At 43.2% G+C, this 16,358-nt stretch overlaps 1 protein-coding gene across 2 annotated transcripts in view; it reads right to left on the minus strand.

Annotated features, from left to right (window-relative positions):
• Positions 1-6,813: 6,813 nt before the first annotated feature.
• The window catches only part of LOC115155605 (vesicle-trafficking protein SEC22a), a 39,154-nt gene continuing 29,609 nt past the window's right edge, over positions 6,814-16,358 (minus strand). For both annotated transcript variants that reach the window (XM_029702379.1, XM_029702380.1), the window contains 5 exons: positions 14,616-14,779; positions 14,037-14,216; positions 9,765-9,883; positions 9,393-9,458; positions 6,814-8,729 (listed from right to left, as the gene is read on the minus strand). In XM_029702379.1, coding sequence (XP_029558239.1) covers positions 8,529-8,729; positions 9,393-9,458; positions 9,765-9,883; positions 14,037-14,216; positions 14,616-14,779 — 730 coding nt within the window. In that variant the 3' untranslated portion in view covers positions 6,814-8,528. The remainder of the gene's footprint in view (positions 8,730-9,392; positions 9,459-9,764; positions 9,884-14,036; positions 14,217-14,615; positions 14,780-16,358) is intronic.

A 16,358-nucleotide genomic window follows, 5' to 3' on the forward strand; every position in this document is an offset into this window, starting at 1 on the left:
CTTACACATCCTGGAGGTGTGTTGGGTCATTGTCCTGTTGAAAAACAAATGATAGTTACACTAAGCATAAACCAAATGGGATGGCGTATCGCTGCAGAATGCTGTGGTAGCCATGCTGGTTAAGTGTGCCTTCTAAATAAATAGGATCCACACATGCGGAGATCACCCGTACACCTACTCTGCGTCTCACAAACACATGGCAGTTGGAACCAAAAACCTCCAATTTGGACTCATCAGACCAAAGGACAGATTTCCACCAGTCTAATGTCCATTGCTCATGTTTCTTGGCCCAAGCAAGTCTCTTATTATTGGTGTCCTTTAGTAGTGGTTTCTTTGCAGCAACTCAAACATGAAGGCCTGACTCCGCTGAACAGTTGATGTTGAGATGTGTCTTACTTGAACTCTGTGAGGTGCAGTTAATTCTCGATTTCTGAGGCTGGTAACTAATGAACTTATCCTCTGCAGCAGAGGTAACTCTGGGTCATCCTTTCCTGTGGCGGTGCTCATGAGAGCCAGTTTCATCATAGCACTTAATGGTTTTTGCGACTGCACTTGAAGAAATGTTCAAAGTTCTTGAAATTTTCCATATTGACTGACCATGTCTTAAAGTAATGATTGACTGTCGTTTCTCTTTGCTTATTTGAGCTGTTCTTGCCATAATATGGACTTGGTCTTTTACCAAATAGGGCAATCTTTGGTATACCACCACTACCTTGTCACAACACAACTGATTGGCTCAAACACATTAAGGAGGAAAGAAATTCCACAAATTAACTTTTAACAAGGCACACCTGTTAATTGAAATGCATTCCAGGTTTGAAGCTGCTTGAGAGAATGCCAAGAGTGTGCAAAGCTATCAAGGAAAAAGGGTGGCTACTTTGAAGAATCTCAAATATATTTTGATTTGAACACTTTTCTGGTTACTACATGGTTCCATGTGTTATTTCATAGTTTTGATGTCTTCACTATTATTCTACAATGTAGAAAATAGTAAAAATGAAGCAACTCTTGAATGAGTAGTTGTCCAAACTTTTGATTGGTACTGTGTATATATACACATACAGTATATGTGTAAAAAAAGTGTTTTTTGTTCCTACAGTCCATGTATGCTGTCTTTGTACACTTGAGTGGTACAGATATTGCAATTCTCCAAACCATGGGTACACTACATACTAACATTGCCAGCCAGCACAATCTATCAAACCCTTTACTGGAGTTGGTCAGAGAGGAAGGAGCAGTGTGTTTCATCTCTAGTAGGGAGCCTTGGTGGGCCATGTTAACTTGGCTGGCTACTTGATCGACCAGTGAGACTGCTCTGCTCAGTGCGAGTTTACAGAGCTCTACACTACACACACACACCGGCAAAAACACACACAAACGTACCCATACACACACACACACGCACGCACGCACGCACGCACGCAGAAACACACAGACATAAGCTAGCCACACATACATGCACATAAGACAGACACACGCTTTAACTAACGACACTTTCAACTGATGTCAACGAAAAGCTTTTTTGTATTTTACACTTTGTATTTTGACTCAAAAACGCCAAACCCTATCAGATATTTTAGATTCTATATTTTGTACATTAATATATTAGAGAGAAGCATCTATAAATAAACAATATGTATTCAGATGTACATAGCTGACCGAGACCTATTACAATCATGCAAGGGGTGGACGATTTATTTTCTTTCCCATCACTGTATTCTTCATTCTTTCTAGTTCACCTGCTTTTTCCACACATTTGGTTTGAATATCAAGCAGTTGCCTGCATTTGTGGCAAGGCATCCCCCGACATTTCCTTTTAGATGAATAACCCCCTGCAGTCAGTCCATGTCATAGATGGAGACTGGTTTGGTACTCTATGAAGCCATCCCACCAACCCTGGCTCAAACAGATGTTATGACCCAATGAATGTCCAATTTTCTCCAATGAGGCCTTTATACTTGTCTATACTGATGATTTCCTCCTTATGTTAAACAATATGAGGAACAACTTGTGGGAGTCCATGTGGAGATGTTTCCTTTTGACCTTTGATCCGCTGGATATTTTTATCCCCATTAGGGTTGCACAATTCCAGTAACTTTGCCAAAATTCCCAGGTTTTTCTAAAATACTGGTTGGAAGATTCCCGGAATCAGGAGGGAATAAGCAGGAAATCCAGTAAACTTCCAACAGAGATTTCTAGAAAACCTGGGAATTTGGGGAGTGACTGGAATTTTGCAAACTCTGTCCCTTCATCTGTTTCTGGTAGAACAGCCCCATCAGTTACCGCATACTGTGGGATCTTCATCTGTTTCTGGTAGAGCAGCCCCATCAGTGTTACAGCATACTGTGGGATTTTCATCTGTTTCTGGTAGAGCAGCCCCATCAGTGTTACAGCATACTGTGGGATTTTCATCTGTTTCTGGTAGAGCAGCCCCATCAGTGTTACAGCATACTGTGGGATCTTCATCTGTTTCTGGTAGAGCTGCCCCATCAGTGTTACAGCATACTGTGGGATCTTCATCTGTTTCTGGTAGAGCTGCCCCATCAGTGTTACAGCATACTGTGGGATCATCTGTTTCTGGTAGAGCAGCCCCATCAGTGTTACAGCATACTGTGGGATCATCTGTTTCTGGTAGAGCTGCCCCATCAGTGTTACAGCATACTGTGGGATCATCTGTTTCTGGTAGAGCAGCCCCATCAGTGTTACAGCATACTGTGGGATCTTCATCTGTTTCTGGTAGAGCTGCCCCATCAGTGTTACAGCATACTGTGGGATCATCTGTTTCTGGTAGAGCTGCCCCATCAGTGTTACAGCATACTGTGGGATCTTCATCTGTTTCTGGTAGAGCAGCCCCATCAGTTACCGCATACTGTGGGATCATCTGTTTCTGGTAGAGCAGCCCCATCAGTGTTACAGCATACTGTGGGATCTTCATCTGTTTCTGGTAGAGCTGCCCCATCAGTGTTACAGCATACTGTGGGATCATCTGTTTCTGGTAGAACAGCCCCATCAGTGTTACAGCATACTGTGGGATCTTCATCTGTTTCTGGTAGAGCTGCCCCATCAGTGTTACAGCATACTGTGGGATCTTCATCTGTTTCTGGTAGAGCTGCCCCATCAGTGTTTCAGCATACTGTGGGATCATCTGTTTCTGGTAGAGCTGCCCCATCAGTGTTTCAGCATACTGTGGGATTTTCATCTGTTTCTGGTAGAGCTGCCCCATCAGTGTTTCAGCATACTGTGGGATTTTCATCTGTTTCTGGTAGAGCTGCCCCATCAGTGTTACAGCATACTGTGGGATCATCTGTTTCTGGTAGAGCAGCCCCATCAGTGTTTCAGCATACTGTGGGATCATCTGTTTCTGGTAGAGCTGCCCCATCAGTGTTACAGCATACTGTGGGATCTTCATCTGTTTCTGGTAGAGCTGCCCCATCAGTGTTTCAGCATACTGTGGGATCATCTGTTTCTGGTAGAGCTGCCCCATCAGTGTTTCAGCATACTGTGGGATTTTCATCTGTTTCTGGTAGAGCTGCCCCATCAGTGTTTCAGCATACTGTGGGATTTTCATCTGTTTCTGGTAGAGCTGCCCCATCAGTGTTACAGCATACTGTGGGATCATCTGTTTCTGGTAGAGCAGCCCCATCAGTGTTTCAGCATACTGTGGGATCATCTGTTTCTGGTAGAGCTGCCCCATCAGTGTTACAGCATACTGTGGGATCTTCATCTGTTTCTGGTAGAGCTGCCCCATCAGTGTTACAGCATACTGTGGGATCATCTGTTTCTGGTAGAGCTGCCCCATCAGTGTTTCAGCATACTGTGGGATCATCTGTTTCTGGTAGAGCTGCCCCATCAGTGTTACAGCATACTGTGGGATCTTTATCTGTTTCTGGTAGAGCTGCCCCATCAGTGTTTCAGCATACTGTGGGATCTTCATCTGTTTCTGGTAGAGCTGCCCCATCAGTGTTTCAGCATACTGTGGGATCATCTGTTTCTGGTAGAGCTGCCCCATCAGTGTTTCAGCATACTGTGGGATCTTTATCTTACATCTGATGTCATCATTCTAATTTCACAGATTTTTTTTGTCTTTCCCTTCATCAAACAACTACTTACAGTGACAATAGTGGTGATTTGGGTACCAATCAGTTCTTGAGAAGCAGTCTGTCTGTTTGGATTGTCACTTTGTACCCCCTGAGGTACGTGTTGATAGAAAGAATGTCTTGGCGCTCTATTCATTCTGGGTGACAGATAACCGCTAGGCTAAGAGCATGCCTGAACAGCCCCTCTTAAAACCCAACCAAGTCCAAAACTAACAAAAAGCATCATAATATATGCAGAAACTCTTCCAAACTGTTTTGGCTGGGAAGGATGCGGACACCTTAAAGCAGGAACATCGACTTTAAATTGAATTCACAATGTAACGCTCAACTTCAATGACACAGCTTAAATAGAGCCCGTATCCTCTGGTCTTTACTCATTTTAAACTAAAACCCTCCTTCCACTAGAAACATGAGGGATCTACTCTACTGCTATAACCCATGCAGTCCCTCTCCGCTTTTCAGGGGTTTTTACTGTGTGTCAATGGTGTTGTATGGACACATGGCTTTTATTGGAGGTTGAGATTGTACTTTAGTTTCTGCTACCTTGAAAATAAGCAAGGAAAATATAGTGCCATTGAATTCAATTGACCTTTAATGTGTGCTCTCAAACTGTGGGGTGGGGGGCAGACCGTCTCTGCTAGGGAGGGGAAGCTCCCTTTCTCTCCCTATATTTGGAGAAAGGATGAACCTCGTGAGGTTTTCACCAGATGGAGCGGAGAGAAGAGGAATGCCATCAGTGCGTTTTGAGTCAGAACTTGCATAACCTGGTTGTTGTCTCTGTTCAGCTATTACATTCCACAAGGACTGTTAGCTAAGACTGGTACCCAGACTAAACCTTGGGTTGGCTTTGCTTTCTATCATGTCAAACACTAAGCGTTTTTTTTGTTACATCCAATAAACCACTAAAATGGAACTTGTTGACAATGCCTTTTTATTTGATGTGGCATCCTATATCTCTTTCTATAACCTTGTTTGGATGGTTGTTGCAGATGTACAGCCATAGATTTATTTTAGTCTTTGACGATCCAAATGGTAATATGTTTAAACACTACTAGTAGAAAGAGAAGAGAGAACTTACCAGCCAGCCTGCCATTTCGCTGAACTGCTTGAGTTGATTGTCCCGATAGATCTACATATAGAACACAAATTCAAAAGGATCTCTACGATTGTTCCTCTAGATCTCCAGAGGGGGGCAGCATTACACTGTCATTGGTACAAAAAAAAGGATCCTAACAGATGGGCTGTACTAAACAATGGCTCCTTTTGTATTTTCTTCATTAATAATACAGCTATGCTTATAATGTTGGCTATATGGTGATTTAGGGTACTATTTGGTACGAATTCTATCCCCTATATAGTGCACTACTTTTGACCAGGACCCATAAGAGCCCTGGTCAAAAGTAGTGCACTATATAGGGGATAGTAAATCTGTCAGAAATGGCACCCTGAATAATGACCCTTGGTTGTGAATTATACATGTTATTAGATAAACTACAATATGAACAGGCCTATTTTAGCTGCCCCTCTGCAAATTGCCCACAAATAATTTGAACTTAGTTAAGTGAGTAAGACTGACTGTATTTAAATGCAATGGCCACAGACCAAATAAACTGGAGACTAGAGGAAACAGTCCACGCCCATAGGCTAGATGGTGCATGTAAAGGGCATTGTAGCCTACTGATCAATTCATTTAACAGGCTTTACTGTGTACGAAAACTGTTGATTTAAATCTTTACAAAGAGGGGAAGGTAGAAGTGCTTTAAATGCCCTGCACTTCAGAGGAAATCACTGCATAATAAAACTGATAGAATAAACTTAAACAGCTAAGTATCTTACAATACAGCTGGATGAAGACATTTGACAGGACTCATAAATTGGTCATCTTGCCGAGTCCATGCCTTTAAAAAGCAGCACACCTGTGAGCACACCACGGTTGCTGTGGACAGTGTAAAAATAACGTTGAGTGTGTCTGTATTAGTCACAAATAGGCCTAGACGGCGACTGACTTCCCCTCACTTGCGTTCAAATTTAAAGCGCTGTCCAAATGAGTTACAATTTCCCCCTTCTAATACCTACAGGTTCTTCTTCTGCATTCAACCTTACACTTCCTGATTTGTATTTATTAGGGACCTCCATTATCTGCTGCCAAGGCACAAGGGTGAACATTTTAATATGAAACTCGTTTGAAATAACAATTAGAAATGCACTACTCCTTTGGGTCCTACTCCGGTTTGACTCTCAGGTGTAGTAAATTATGGATTAGTATGGTATCCATTTAGTATTATTTCTACTGCGCTGATCCAGGCACTACATTTAACGGTACGTTACACATACAGTAAAGGAGTTTGTAATATAAAAAAAGTCAAGAAACCTCTGAGAAGACACTTTATAGTGCCTTCAAGACCCTTGAGTCAAGACATGTTAGAATCACATTTTCATAGCTGTAATCACTGTCAAAAGGTGATTCTAACATGTATTGACTCAAGGGTGTGAATACTTATGTAAATGAGGGACGTCTGCAAATGTATTAAATGAAATGCAAACATTTCTAAAACATATTTTCACTTTATCATTAAGGGGTATTGTGTGTGTAGATGGGCGAGAAAATCTATTTAATCCATTTTGAATTCAGGCTGTAACACAAAAGATAGAATAAGTCAAGGGGTATGAATACTCTGAAGGCACTGTAGTAAACTACTTGGTTATGCACACACCATTAGCAAAATGAGGATCTGTTTAATGTTGTATATTTAGTTACATTACATAGATTGCAAAAGTATGTCATTACAAACAGTCAGGGGCGCAACTTTGGCTTTAGAAGTGGGGGGGGAGACTTTTTTTAATCCAGTCGGATAAACACCCTACCCGACTGCTCGGAGGCGTCTGCATGGTCCTAAAGCACACAGTAAACTCATTTTGTATCACATTCCAATGAAACAACTGGGGGGGATAAAAATGCATCATCCGCAGTGAAAGTTGCACCCCTGGAAACAGCCAACATCAAATAAAACATTTGAGTCCTAGATGTCATACTGGAGGCTAACTTAGGTCACAAAGGTCAAGTACCACAGTCTGCTAAGATGTACAGGCTAACAGTAACATATTGGCCATTGTTGATGACAAATCTTAAGGGTTGGATCAGTGCAGTGCCCAGATACACATTGAGTTAGTTGCCAGATGTTCATAATACTTGGTTCCATGTTTATACTCTCCACTCATGCAATGACTCTAGTCTGACTGACACTGGCCACTCCACCCAAAAAAAATAACATTGTTGGCACAATCCCTTAACTCATCATTAAATTAACAATGTTTCTAGGAAGTTTACTGACATTGTCCTCGGTAATTTCTGCTTCTGACAAGTCAAACATTTCTGCAATATAATCCAAAAGCTATGCAAAATAAATTATGCATTGGAAAATACATGGCAAAAGAAAAGAAATGCATTGAGTATTTTTGGAAGTAACCATTTCTGCTACAATATAAGTAACTAGTCTACCTCCTCTCCTACTCTGGCCTTTAGAGTAATACCCTGAAACATCAGGATGGCAGATGGCTCACAGGTAAATAAACCCTTTCCAGCAGCGGCTACTGTTACCACCACTGCACCAGGACGTCTGGCAGATGATACAGAGTTGATAAGGTTGGCCTCCCAGTGCTGAAAACAGTGGGATAACACCACCACATTACATTTTCCATGCCAAACTCAGCTTTCAATCAATAGCGTATTCATGAAGCCTGCAACAAAGTACAGCAGTACATGGAAGTAACAGGTGTGCCATGATCATACACAATATTTTGAATAAATTATTCTCAAATCAATAAAACAAATCTTTGCTAGACAAGAGATTTAATAACATATGATGCTGGGGTGGCAGGTAGCCTAACGCTTAAGAGCATTGGGCCAGTAACCGAAATGTTACTGGTTTGAATCCCCGAGCCGACTAGGTAAAAGATATGTCGATATGCCCTTTAGGAAGGCACTTAACACTAATTTGTCCTGTATTCACTCTGGATAAGAGCGTCTGCTAAATTACTTAAATTATACATGTCTGTTTCAGAGTTTCAATTTAAGTCAGAAACCCCTGTTCAGACTCCTGATAGTTACCCCAAACATATTCATATGAATATTATTATTAGCCTGTTGTGGCACTGTCCATTAATCCTACTGGGCCGTATCACTTTGAGGCCACGCTAAAGTGAGCTCAGTATCCAACGGGATTGAAGCAGGGCCAAGCTGGCCCACAATCCTGAGCTGTGGTGGGGAAGAAACATGATAAAGAGAGCAGGAGCAGAGTCACTTCTTTGCTCCGTAGCCTTAGACATGGTTTAATTGTTGGTGGTTGGTTGGTTGTAAATTAGTATATTTGTTGGGTTTTGTCAGACACTGAAGTTGTTTATTTCTTGTTTGACTCGTGGTTGTAGTTTTTGTCAGACGTTGTAGTCCGGAGCTTTGCCCTGCGGCTGCCTCAGTCTGATCTGTAGTGTCATGAAGGCCCCTACAGTCACATGGAAGAGGATCTGCCACACGTTCCTCAGCTCATACAGGTACATGTTGGACAGACAGATCAGGGCCAAGGCCAGGAACGACTTACTGTTCCTCCACACAGAGAAGTATGCAAACAGGGAACACTGAAGAGAGGGAGAGAAAGGGAGAGATGGAGTGAAAGAGAGACGGGGAAACAGAGAAGAGTCAACTTCTGTGAGAACAATAGAGCTACTTCATTGTATTGAAAATCCCTTGCAGGTGACCAATCTTTCTTTGCTTTCAAACCATGTCCAATATCTGACCTTTATTCAAGGATGCCCCAAATATTTAGTGCAAGCTTATATCAACTACCAGCAATAAAATGACAAGCCAAGGTTCTGCAATATAAATGTAATACATATTATTTGCACTTTTCAATGTACAATTATGTGTAAACTGTAGCTGGACTCAGACTATCTTGGTAACACTAACAACCCCCTCTGTACAGTGAGAGTTGTAATGCAAAATGCAGGGTTGTTTTTAAATTTATTTAACTAGGCAAGTCAGTTAAGAACAAATTCTTATTTACAATGACGGCCTACCCCGGCCAAACCCTAACGACCTTGGGCCAATTGTGCACCGCCCTATGGGACTCCCAATCACGGCCGGTTGTGATACAGCCTAGGATTGAACCAGCGTCTGTAGTGACGCATTTAGCACTGAGAAGCAATGGCTTAGACCGCTGCGCCACTCGGGAGCCCCACCTCACTCATCACAGTGACTGCCAGAAGGAGACAAGCAGGCAGCTCTTGTTCGTTATGACTTACCTGATACAGACAGGCTGCTGTGCCCAGGAAAAAGGCAATGACGTAATTAAAGTCTTCGTCGTCGTTCTGCCGGCAAACCAACGGGGGAGGAAGATGAGGGAGAGAAGAAAAGATAGCGAGGTCAATAAGTGATGAATGTACAGCAGTAGGTAGGCTTGACACAAGGCTTGGTGAAACTGGTACGACAAGAAAGCCAACAAAAGCATTGGACAAAAACAGCCTCTGAAAAGCAATAATAAGCATACCCACTAAGATAAACACAGGTGTTACAAACGGTTCATATGAAAAGGCTTGGAGTAGTTATAGCTACAGGGTGTCAGTTTGTCTTTCCCACCGAATTAAAGATGCATTACTCTATCACTCTGGCTTTACCTGTATGGTGCTCTCTATAGCATGAACCCCTCGGAGTAGATTGAGGCCTCCACAGAGGATGCTCAGCACACAGGAGACGATGCCAGGTAGAGTCACAGGATCAAGCTGTTGGCTGGGAGCTGGGAGGAGAAGAAGGGAACTGTTAAGAGCCAGCAGAAATGCCCTGGCCAATGAGCCATAGACACATTAAGAGACTTTACCGAGTGAGATAAACAGCTACGTTGTGATTCTGAAGGACATCACAATACAGACTCAGCGCCAGAGGCTGCCTTGACCTAAGGTAGGGTGCAAAGTAATATCTTGCGGCTAAATTCTTATATGATGAATAGCTAGATAGAACAGGATTACATGCTAACCAGACCGGAGACGTCTCGTGCGCAAGCGTCGCAAAATACATTTAGAAATCCATGTTATTCAATTATTGCACCCACACTGCTTGCGCGCGCCAACGAGCGTCTGCGTTGCCAAGGGCTAAAATAGAAGTTATTCCTATTTGTGACGCAGATCACGCTGCAAGTCCTGCCTCTCCCAACTCCTCATTGGTTTATAGAAGCAGGTACCCACGTGCCATCTCCTCATTGGTTATACCCACGTGGGTGATTGAAAGACGAACTGTTTTGCCGGTTGTCGTGGTAATACTATGAAAGTGTAGATGCCAATCACCATATAAGTTCAAAGATGAAAAAGCCTGGAAAGAGGAGAGATGACTAGAAACGAGTTGGTTGGCCGTTTTATGTGTGGATTAATTGTCAGAGTAGAGGACGTGCATTTCAGGTAGAATAACAACTCAATGTTTATATCCCAGGCCAAATTAGCTAGCAAGTGCAAGCTAACTAGCTAAATTGCCATACATGTTTAATGCTTTTCGACCTGTCCCCAAATGAATGTCATTGGGTCAGAGTTTGTTTTGATATTTTAACCTGCGTGTCGTGATCACGTTTGGTGTGGGGGGACAAAATAAATGTATGCATGATGGCGCACACGCGCAGCCGGTTTGGGTTCCGTGTTAGGTTCAGAGTATAGACATGGTCAACCACTGCAATACACCATCATGTGTAATCTTAAAATTCTCCTGACATTTGATGAGAAACCACTTAATAAATCCCAAAATGACAATGTTTTGATGATCATCCCTCCACAGTGAGTGACAGGAAAGTGAATATGAATGCAGTGGTTCTTGAGGGAGACAGAGGAGCTGTGGTGACCCAGGGCACAATCATTTAGCTGAGTTTACTGAGGTTTGAATGTACCAACAGAGAGGTGGTGGGCCTGTCTCAGTCAGGGATCACTAATGGAGGGGCAACACACACACACACGACAACCTAATCTCAGCTCGTTACCTGTATAAAAGACACCTGGGAGCCAGAAATGTTTCTGATTGAGAGGGGGTCAAATACTTATTTCCCTCATTAAAATGCAAATCAATTTATAACATTTTTGACATGCGTTTTTCTGGATTTTTTTGTTGTTATTCTGTCTCGCAATGTTCAAATAAACCTACCATTAAAATTATAGACTGATCATTTCTTTGTCAGTGGGCAAACATACAAAATCAGCAGGGGATCAAATACTTTTTCCCCCCTCACTGTAACTAAAGCTTCTTAGGGCTAGGCCCCGTTTTTCTCAATTTCCGCCTGAATGACGTGGCCAAAGTAAACTGCCTGTTGCTCAGGCCCTGAAGCCAGGATATGCATATAATTGGTACCATTGGAAAGAAAACACTTTGAAGTTTGTAGAAATGTTAAAATAATGTTGGAGAATATAACACAATAGATATGGTAGGAGAAAATCCAAAGAAAAACCAACCAGAATTGATTTTGAGAGACCATGCTTTTACATTGGCAAGTAGAAGGGCATACTCAATTCTAGCTCCCAGGATGCAATTCCTTTGGCTTCCACAGGGTGTCAGCAGTCTATATATTCAAGGCTTCAGGCGTGTAACTTCCAAAATTAATAAGAAATATCCGTTTTAGTACAGGGACACAGTCTTGGAAATGTGTGTTTGCTCGCGCCATGAAGAAAGGACGCATCTGTTAAAATCCATTTCCTATTGAACATACTTCTTTCCGTAAGAAATATACTGCTCAAAAAAATAAAGGGAACACTTAAACACAATGTAACTCCAAGTCAATCACACTTCTGTGAAATCAAACTGTCCACTTAGGAAGCAACACTGATTGACAATAAATTTCACATGCTGTTGTGCAAATGGAATAGACAACAGGTGGAAATTATAGGCAATAAGCAAGACACCCCCAATAAAGGAGTGGTTCTGCAGGTGGGGATCACAGACCACTTCTCAGTTCCTATGCTTCCTGGCTGATGTTTTGGTCACTTTGAATGCTGCCGGTGCTTTCACTCTAGTGGTAGCATGAGACGGAGTCTACAACCCACACAAGTGGCTCAGGTAGTGCAGCTCATCCAGGATGGCACATCAATGCGAGCTGAGGCAAGAAGGTTTGCTGTGTCTGTCAGCGTAGTGTCCAGAGCATGGAGGCGCTACCAGGAGACAGGCCAGTACATCAGGAGACGTGGAGGAGGCCGTAGGAGGGCAACAACCCAGCAGCAGGACCGCTACCTCCGCCTTTGTGCAAGGAGAAGCAGGAGGAGCACTGCCAGAGCCCTGCAAAATGACCTCCGGCAGGCCACAAATGTGCATGTGTCTGCTCAAACGGTCAGAAACAGACTCCATGAGGGTGGTATGAGGGCCCGACGTCCACAAGTGGGGGTTGTGCTTACAGCCCAACACCGTGCAGGACGTTCGGCATTTGCCAGAGAACACCAAGATTGGCAAATTTGCCACTGGCGCCTTGTGCTCTTCACAGATGAAAGCAGGTTCACACTGAGCACATGTGACAGACGTGACAGAGTCTGGAGCCCCCGTGCAGAACATTCTGCTGCCTGCAACATCCTCCAGCATGACCGGTTTGGCGGTGGGTCAGTCATGGTGTGGGGTGGCATTTCTTTGGGGGGGCCGCACAGCCCTCCATGTGCTCGCCAGAGGTAGCCTGACTGCCATTAGGTACCGAGATGAGATCCTCAGACCCCTTGTGAGACCATATGCTGGTGCGGTTGGCCCTGGGTTCCTCCTAATGCAAGACAATGCTAGACCTCATGTGGCTGGAGTGTCAGCAGTTCCTGCAAGAGGAAGGCATTGATGCTATGGACTGGCCCGCCTGTTCCCCAGACCTTAATCCAATTGAGCACATCTGTGACATCATGTCTCGCTCCATCCACCAACGCCACGTTGCACCACAGACTGTCCAGGAGTTGGCGGATGCTTTAGTCCAGGTCTGGGAGGAGATCCCTCAGGAGACCATCCGCCACCTCATCAGGAGCATGCCCAGGCGTTGTAGGGAGGTCATACAGGCACGTGGAGGCCACGCACACTACTGAGCCTCATTTTGACTTGTTTTAAGGACATTACATCAAAGTTGGATCAGCCTGTAGTGTGGTTTTCCACTTTAATTTTGAGTGGGACTCCAAATCCAGACCTCCATGGGTTGATAAATTGGATTTCCATTGATTATTTTTATGTGATTTTGTTGTCAGCACATTCAACTATGTAAATAAAAAAGTATTTAATAAGATTATTTCTTTCATTCAGATCTAGGATGTGTTGTTTAAGTGTTCCCTTTATTTTTTTGAGCAGTGTATTATAGTTTGATTACATTTTAGGGTATCTGAGGAGTAAATAGAAACGTATTGTGACTTGTTGAAACAAAGTTAGGGGTAGATTTTCAGATTCCTTTCTCTGCATGTTGAACGAGTGGATTACTCAAAATCGATGGTGCCAACTAAACAGACCTTTTGGGATATAAAGAAGGATTTTATCTAACAAAACGACACATGTTATAGCTGGGACCCTTTGGATGACAAATCAGAGGAAGATTTTCAAAAGTGAATATTTAAAATCACTGTTTGTGAATTTTTGAAACCTGTGCCGGTGGAAAAATATTTTGATGTGGGGCGCCGTCAAACAATCGCATGGCATGCTTTCGCTGTAATAGCTACTGTAAATCGGACAGTGCAGTTAGATTAACAAGAATTTAAGCTTTCAACCAATATAAGACACTAGTATGTACCCAAATGTTTAATATCCATAATTTTTATGATTATTTATTTGAATTGCGCGCCCTCCAGTTTCACCGGAAGTTGTCCCGTTAGCGGGACGCCTAGCCCTAAGAAGTTTGCCCACAACTATCGTGTGTGTGTGTGTGTGTGTGTGTGTGTGTGTGTGTGTGTGTGTGTGTGTGTGTGTGGGGTACCTACTTATGCCCTTGTACTTGGAGGGGGTGTGGTATGAGAAGCCGTTGATGGATCCTAGGTCCTCAAGGGACAGCTGGTAGGGCGGTCGAAGCTTGATCTCTGTTTGCATGTCGGCCAGGTTGATCTTAGTGGACAGAGAGCGGGGGCTGTTGAAGCGCTGCTTCGTCTTCTGGATGAAGTTGTCTGGAAGGGGCAGCAACACAAGTATGAAGGGTGTGAGAATAGAGAAATCTATCATGAAAATACAACCTACGAATAATATGTTCCTGCTGGTACAGTATAAACATACTCTAAAATGTTTGGGCAGGATAGTGGGTTAGTTTCCTGAGACCACCCATACGTAAAAATATATTTTTTTAAAGTGTCTGCTAAATGGAATATATTTTTGAAAGCGTCAAACCAGGGAAACCTAGCCTGGTCCCAGAACTGTTTGTGCAGTCTTGTCAACACTACAGTCATGGTCACACCAGGAGTAGGCAGAAAAGCACGAACAGATCTGGGACCAGGCTAAGGGAAACCCTGTGTTTCTAAAGTAAGACAATGCATGGGTTTGTTGGGAAAACAAAATGAGGAGAGACTCACCCAACTCGATGAAAGAGTACGGCCTCACAGCGCTATTGACACGCTTGGCGTCGTACGTTACGATGAACTCCCTCTGCAGCTCATCCAGGAAACAGAAGGCCAGGACGTTGGGGTAGTTCTCTGTACAAACCATCAGATAACCCACACCCAGACAGCTGGTGAAACTGAAACACACACAGAGCGAGCAAGATTACATTGGAGGATTATTATTTCCTGCAATTACAATGCTGAACAGTGGGATTCACAGTAAGTTCAGTAGTATTCATAAACAAAACCATGAGAAGTCCCTGCATATGTTATTCAGGATCAAAATTCTATTTGGAGATATCTAACAAAACTGGCATTATAATACCTATGAAAGACTACCAAGAAATACGATCTCTAAGATATTACACAAAAAAAGAACCTCGCCAGAGGGGTTTCCAACCAATCCATCGAAAATAATTCACAGAAATGCTAACAGGTGGCTTGAAGGCTTGTTTGCAGTGTGCTAAGAGATGCAAGTATCCGTCTCTGGGTTAATATCGTCACAGAAGATTAAACAGGGAGGGGGAACCGATAGCTCGCTCTCTCTTTTCCCTCTGCTTATGAAGTATGGGTGCTGAATTATGGTCATTTGGAGAGTGCCACCGAGGGAGGGACAAAAATCATAGCATCCACTCAACTGGAGCTCAGCAGAGCCCCTCGAAGGGCCAATACATCGGAGTTAAGCATTGCCCAAAAGGATCTTTAAATCAGATTACCCAGTGACTTAACTGCTGTCTGGAACGTCCTCAGTCTTTTTCCCTTCACAGTGAGGCCGATGTTGGGCCTTGATTAAAGGACCTCAAGATAACAAATGAGGCTTCAGACTGTAGAGTGGATGGCCAACCAACCCTGCTCCTGGAGGGAGGAATGTGTGCGCACGCACGCACGCACGCACGCATCTCATTCAAGCCAATATCTGCCGTCTAATGGTTCTTTCAAGACAACTGGGAACTCGTTGAAATTGTGCCGTCATCGATCTTCAGGTCAGAAAGTAAGAGTTCTAGGATGATTCCCAAGTTTCGGTGACCATTCAAAATGATTTGTCGGTGCTCGTTTTTGTCCGATCTAAAAATGGTTGGAGGCCGTCGCTTTTGAACACGGCCTTAATGGGACCAAGTGGCTAATAACCCATGTTCATGTGAACAGATGCATTTTGTAATACCGCAGTTGTGTTTCTTGAAATAGCCCGACAATTGTAATTGACCAAACTGTCACAAAATTCATATTAGGGGAATTAGAACTGAGCATTTCAGGACAGAGCTTTAATAGACATTCACAAAACAAGGAAAAGTGCACTTTGCTATCAGCAATAGGACAAAATTAGGACAGAATTAAGGTGACCGTTTTACCGCCACATCGGCAGTCATGACCACAGTAAAATTCCACACTACCGTTGAGTCACGGTAATCTCCTCTTATGCACTCTGGACATGTGTTGGTCGGGGTCTCTATTAGAGGTCGACCGATTCTGATTTTTCCATCGCCGATACCAATTATTGGAGGACCAAAAAAGCCAGTACTGATTAATCGGCCGATCTTCAATATTCCCAGGTAAGATGTTTTAGGTAGTAGTTATTATAGGACGATTTGTATTTCATATACCTTTGACTATTGGATGTTCTTATAGGCACTTTAGCATTGCCAGTGTAACAGTATAGCTTCCGTCCCTCTCCTCGCTCCTACCTTGGCTTGAACCAGGAATACATCGACAAAAGCC

The sequence above is a fragment of the Salmo trutta genome, chromosome 20 (genome assembly GCF_901001165.1).
Source record: "Salmo trutta chromosome 20, fSalTru1.1, whole genome shotgun sequence".
NCBI classification, from domain to species: Eukaryota; Metazoa; Chordata; class Actinopteri; order Salmoniformes; family Salmonidae; genus Salmo; species Salmo trutta.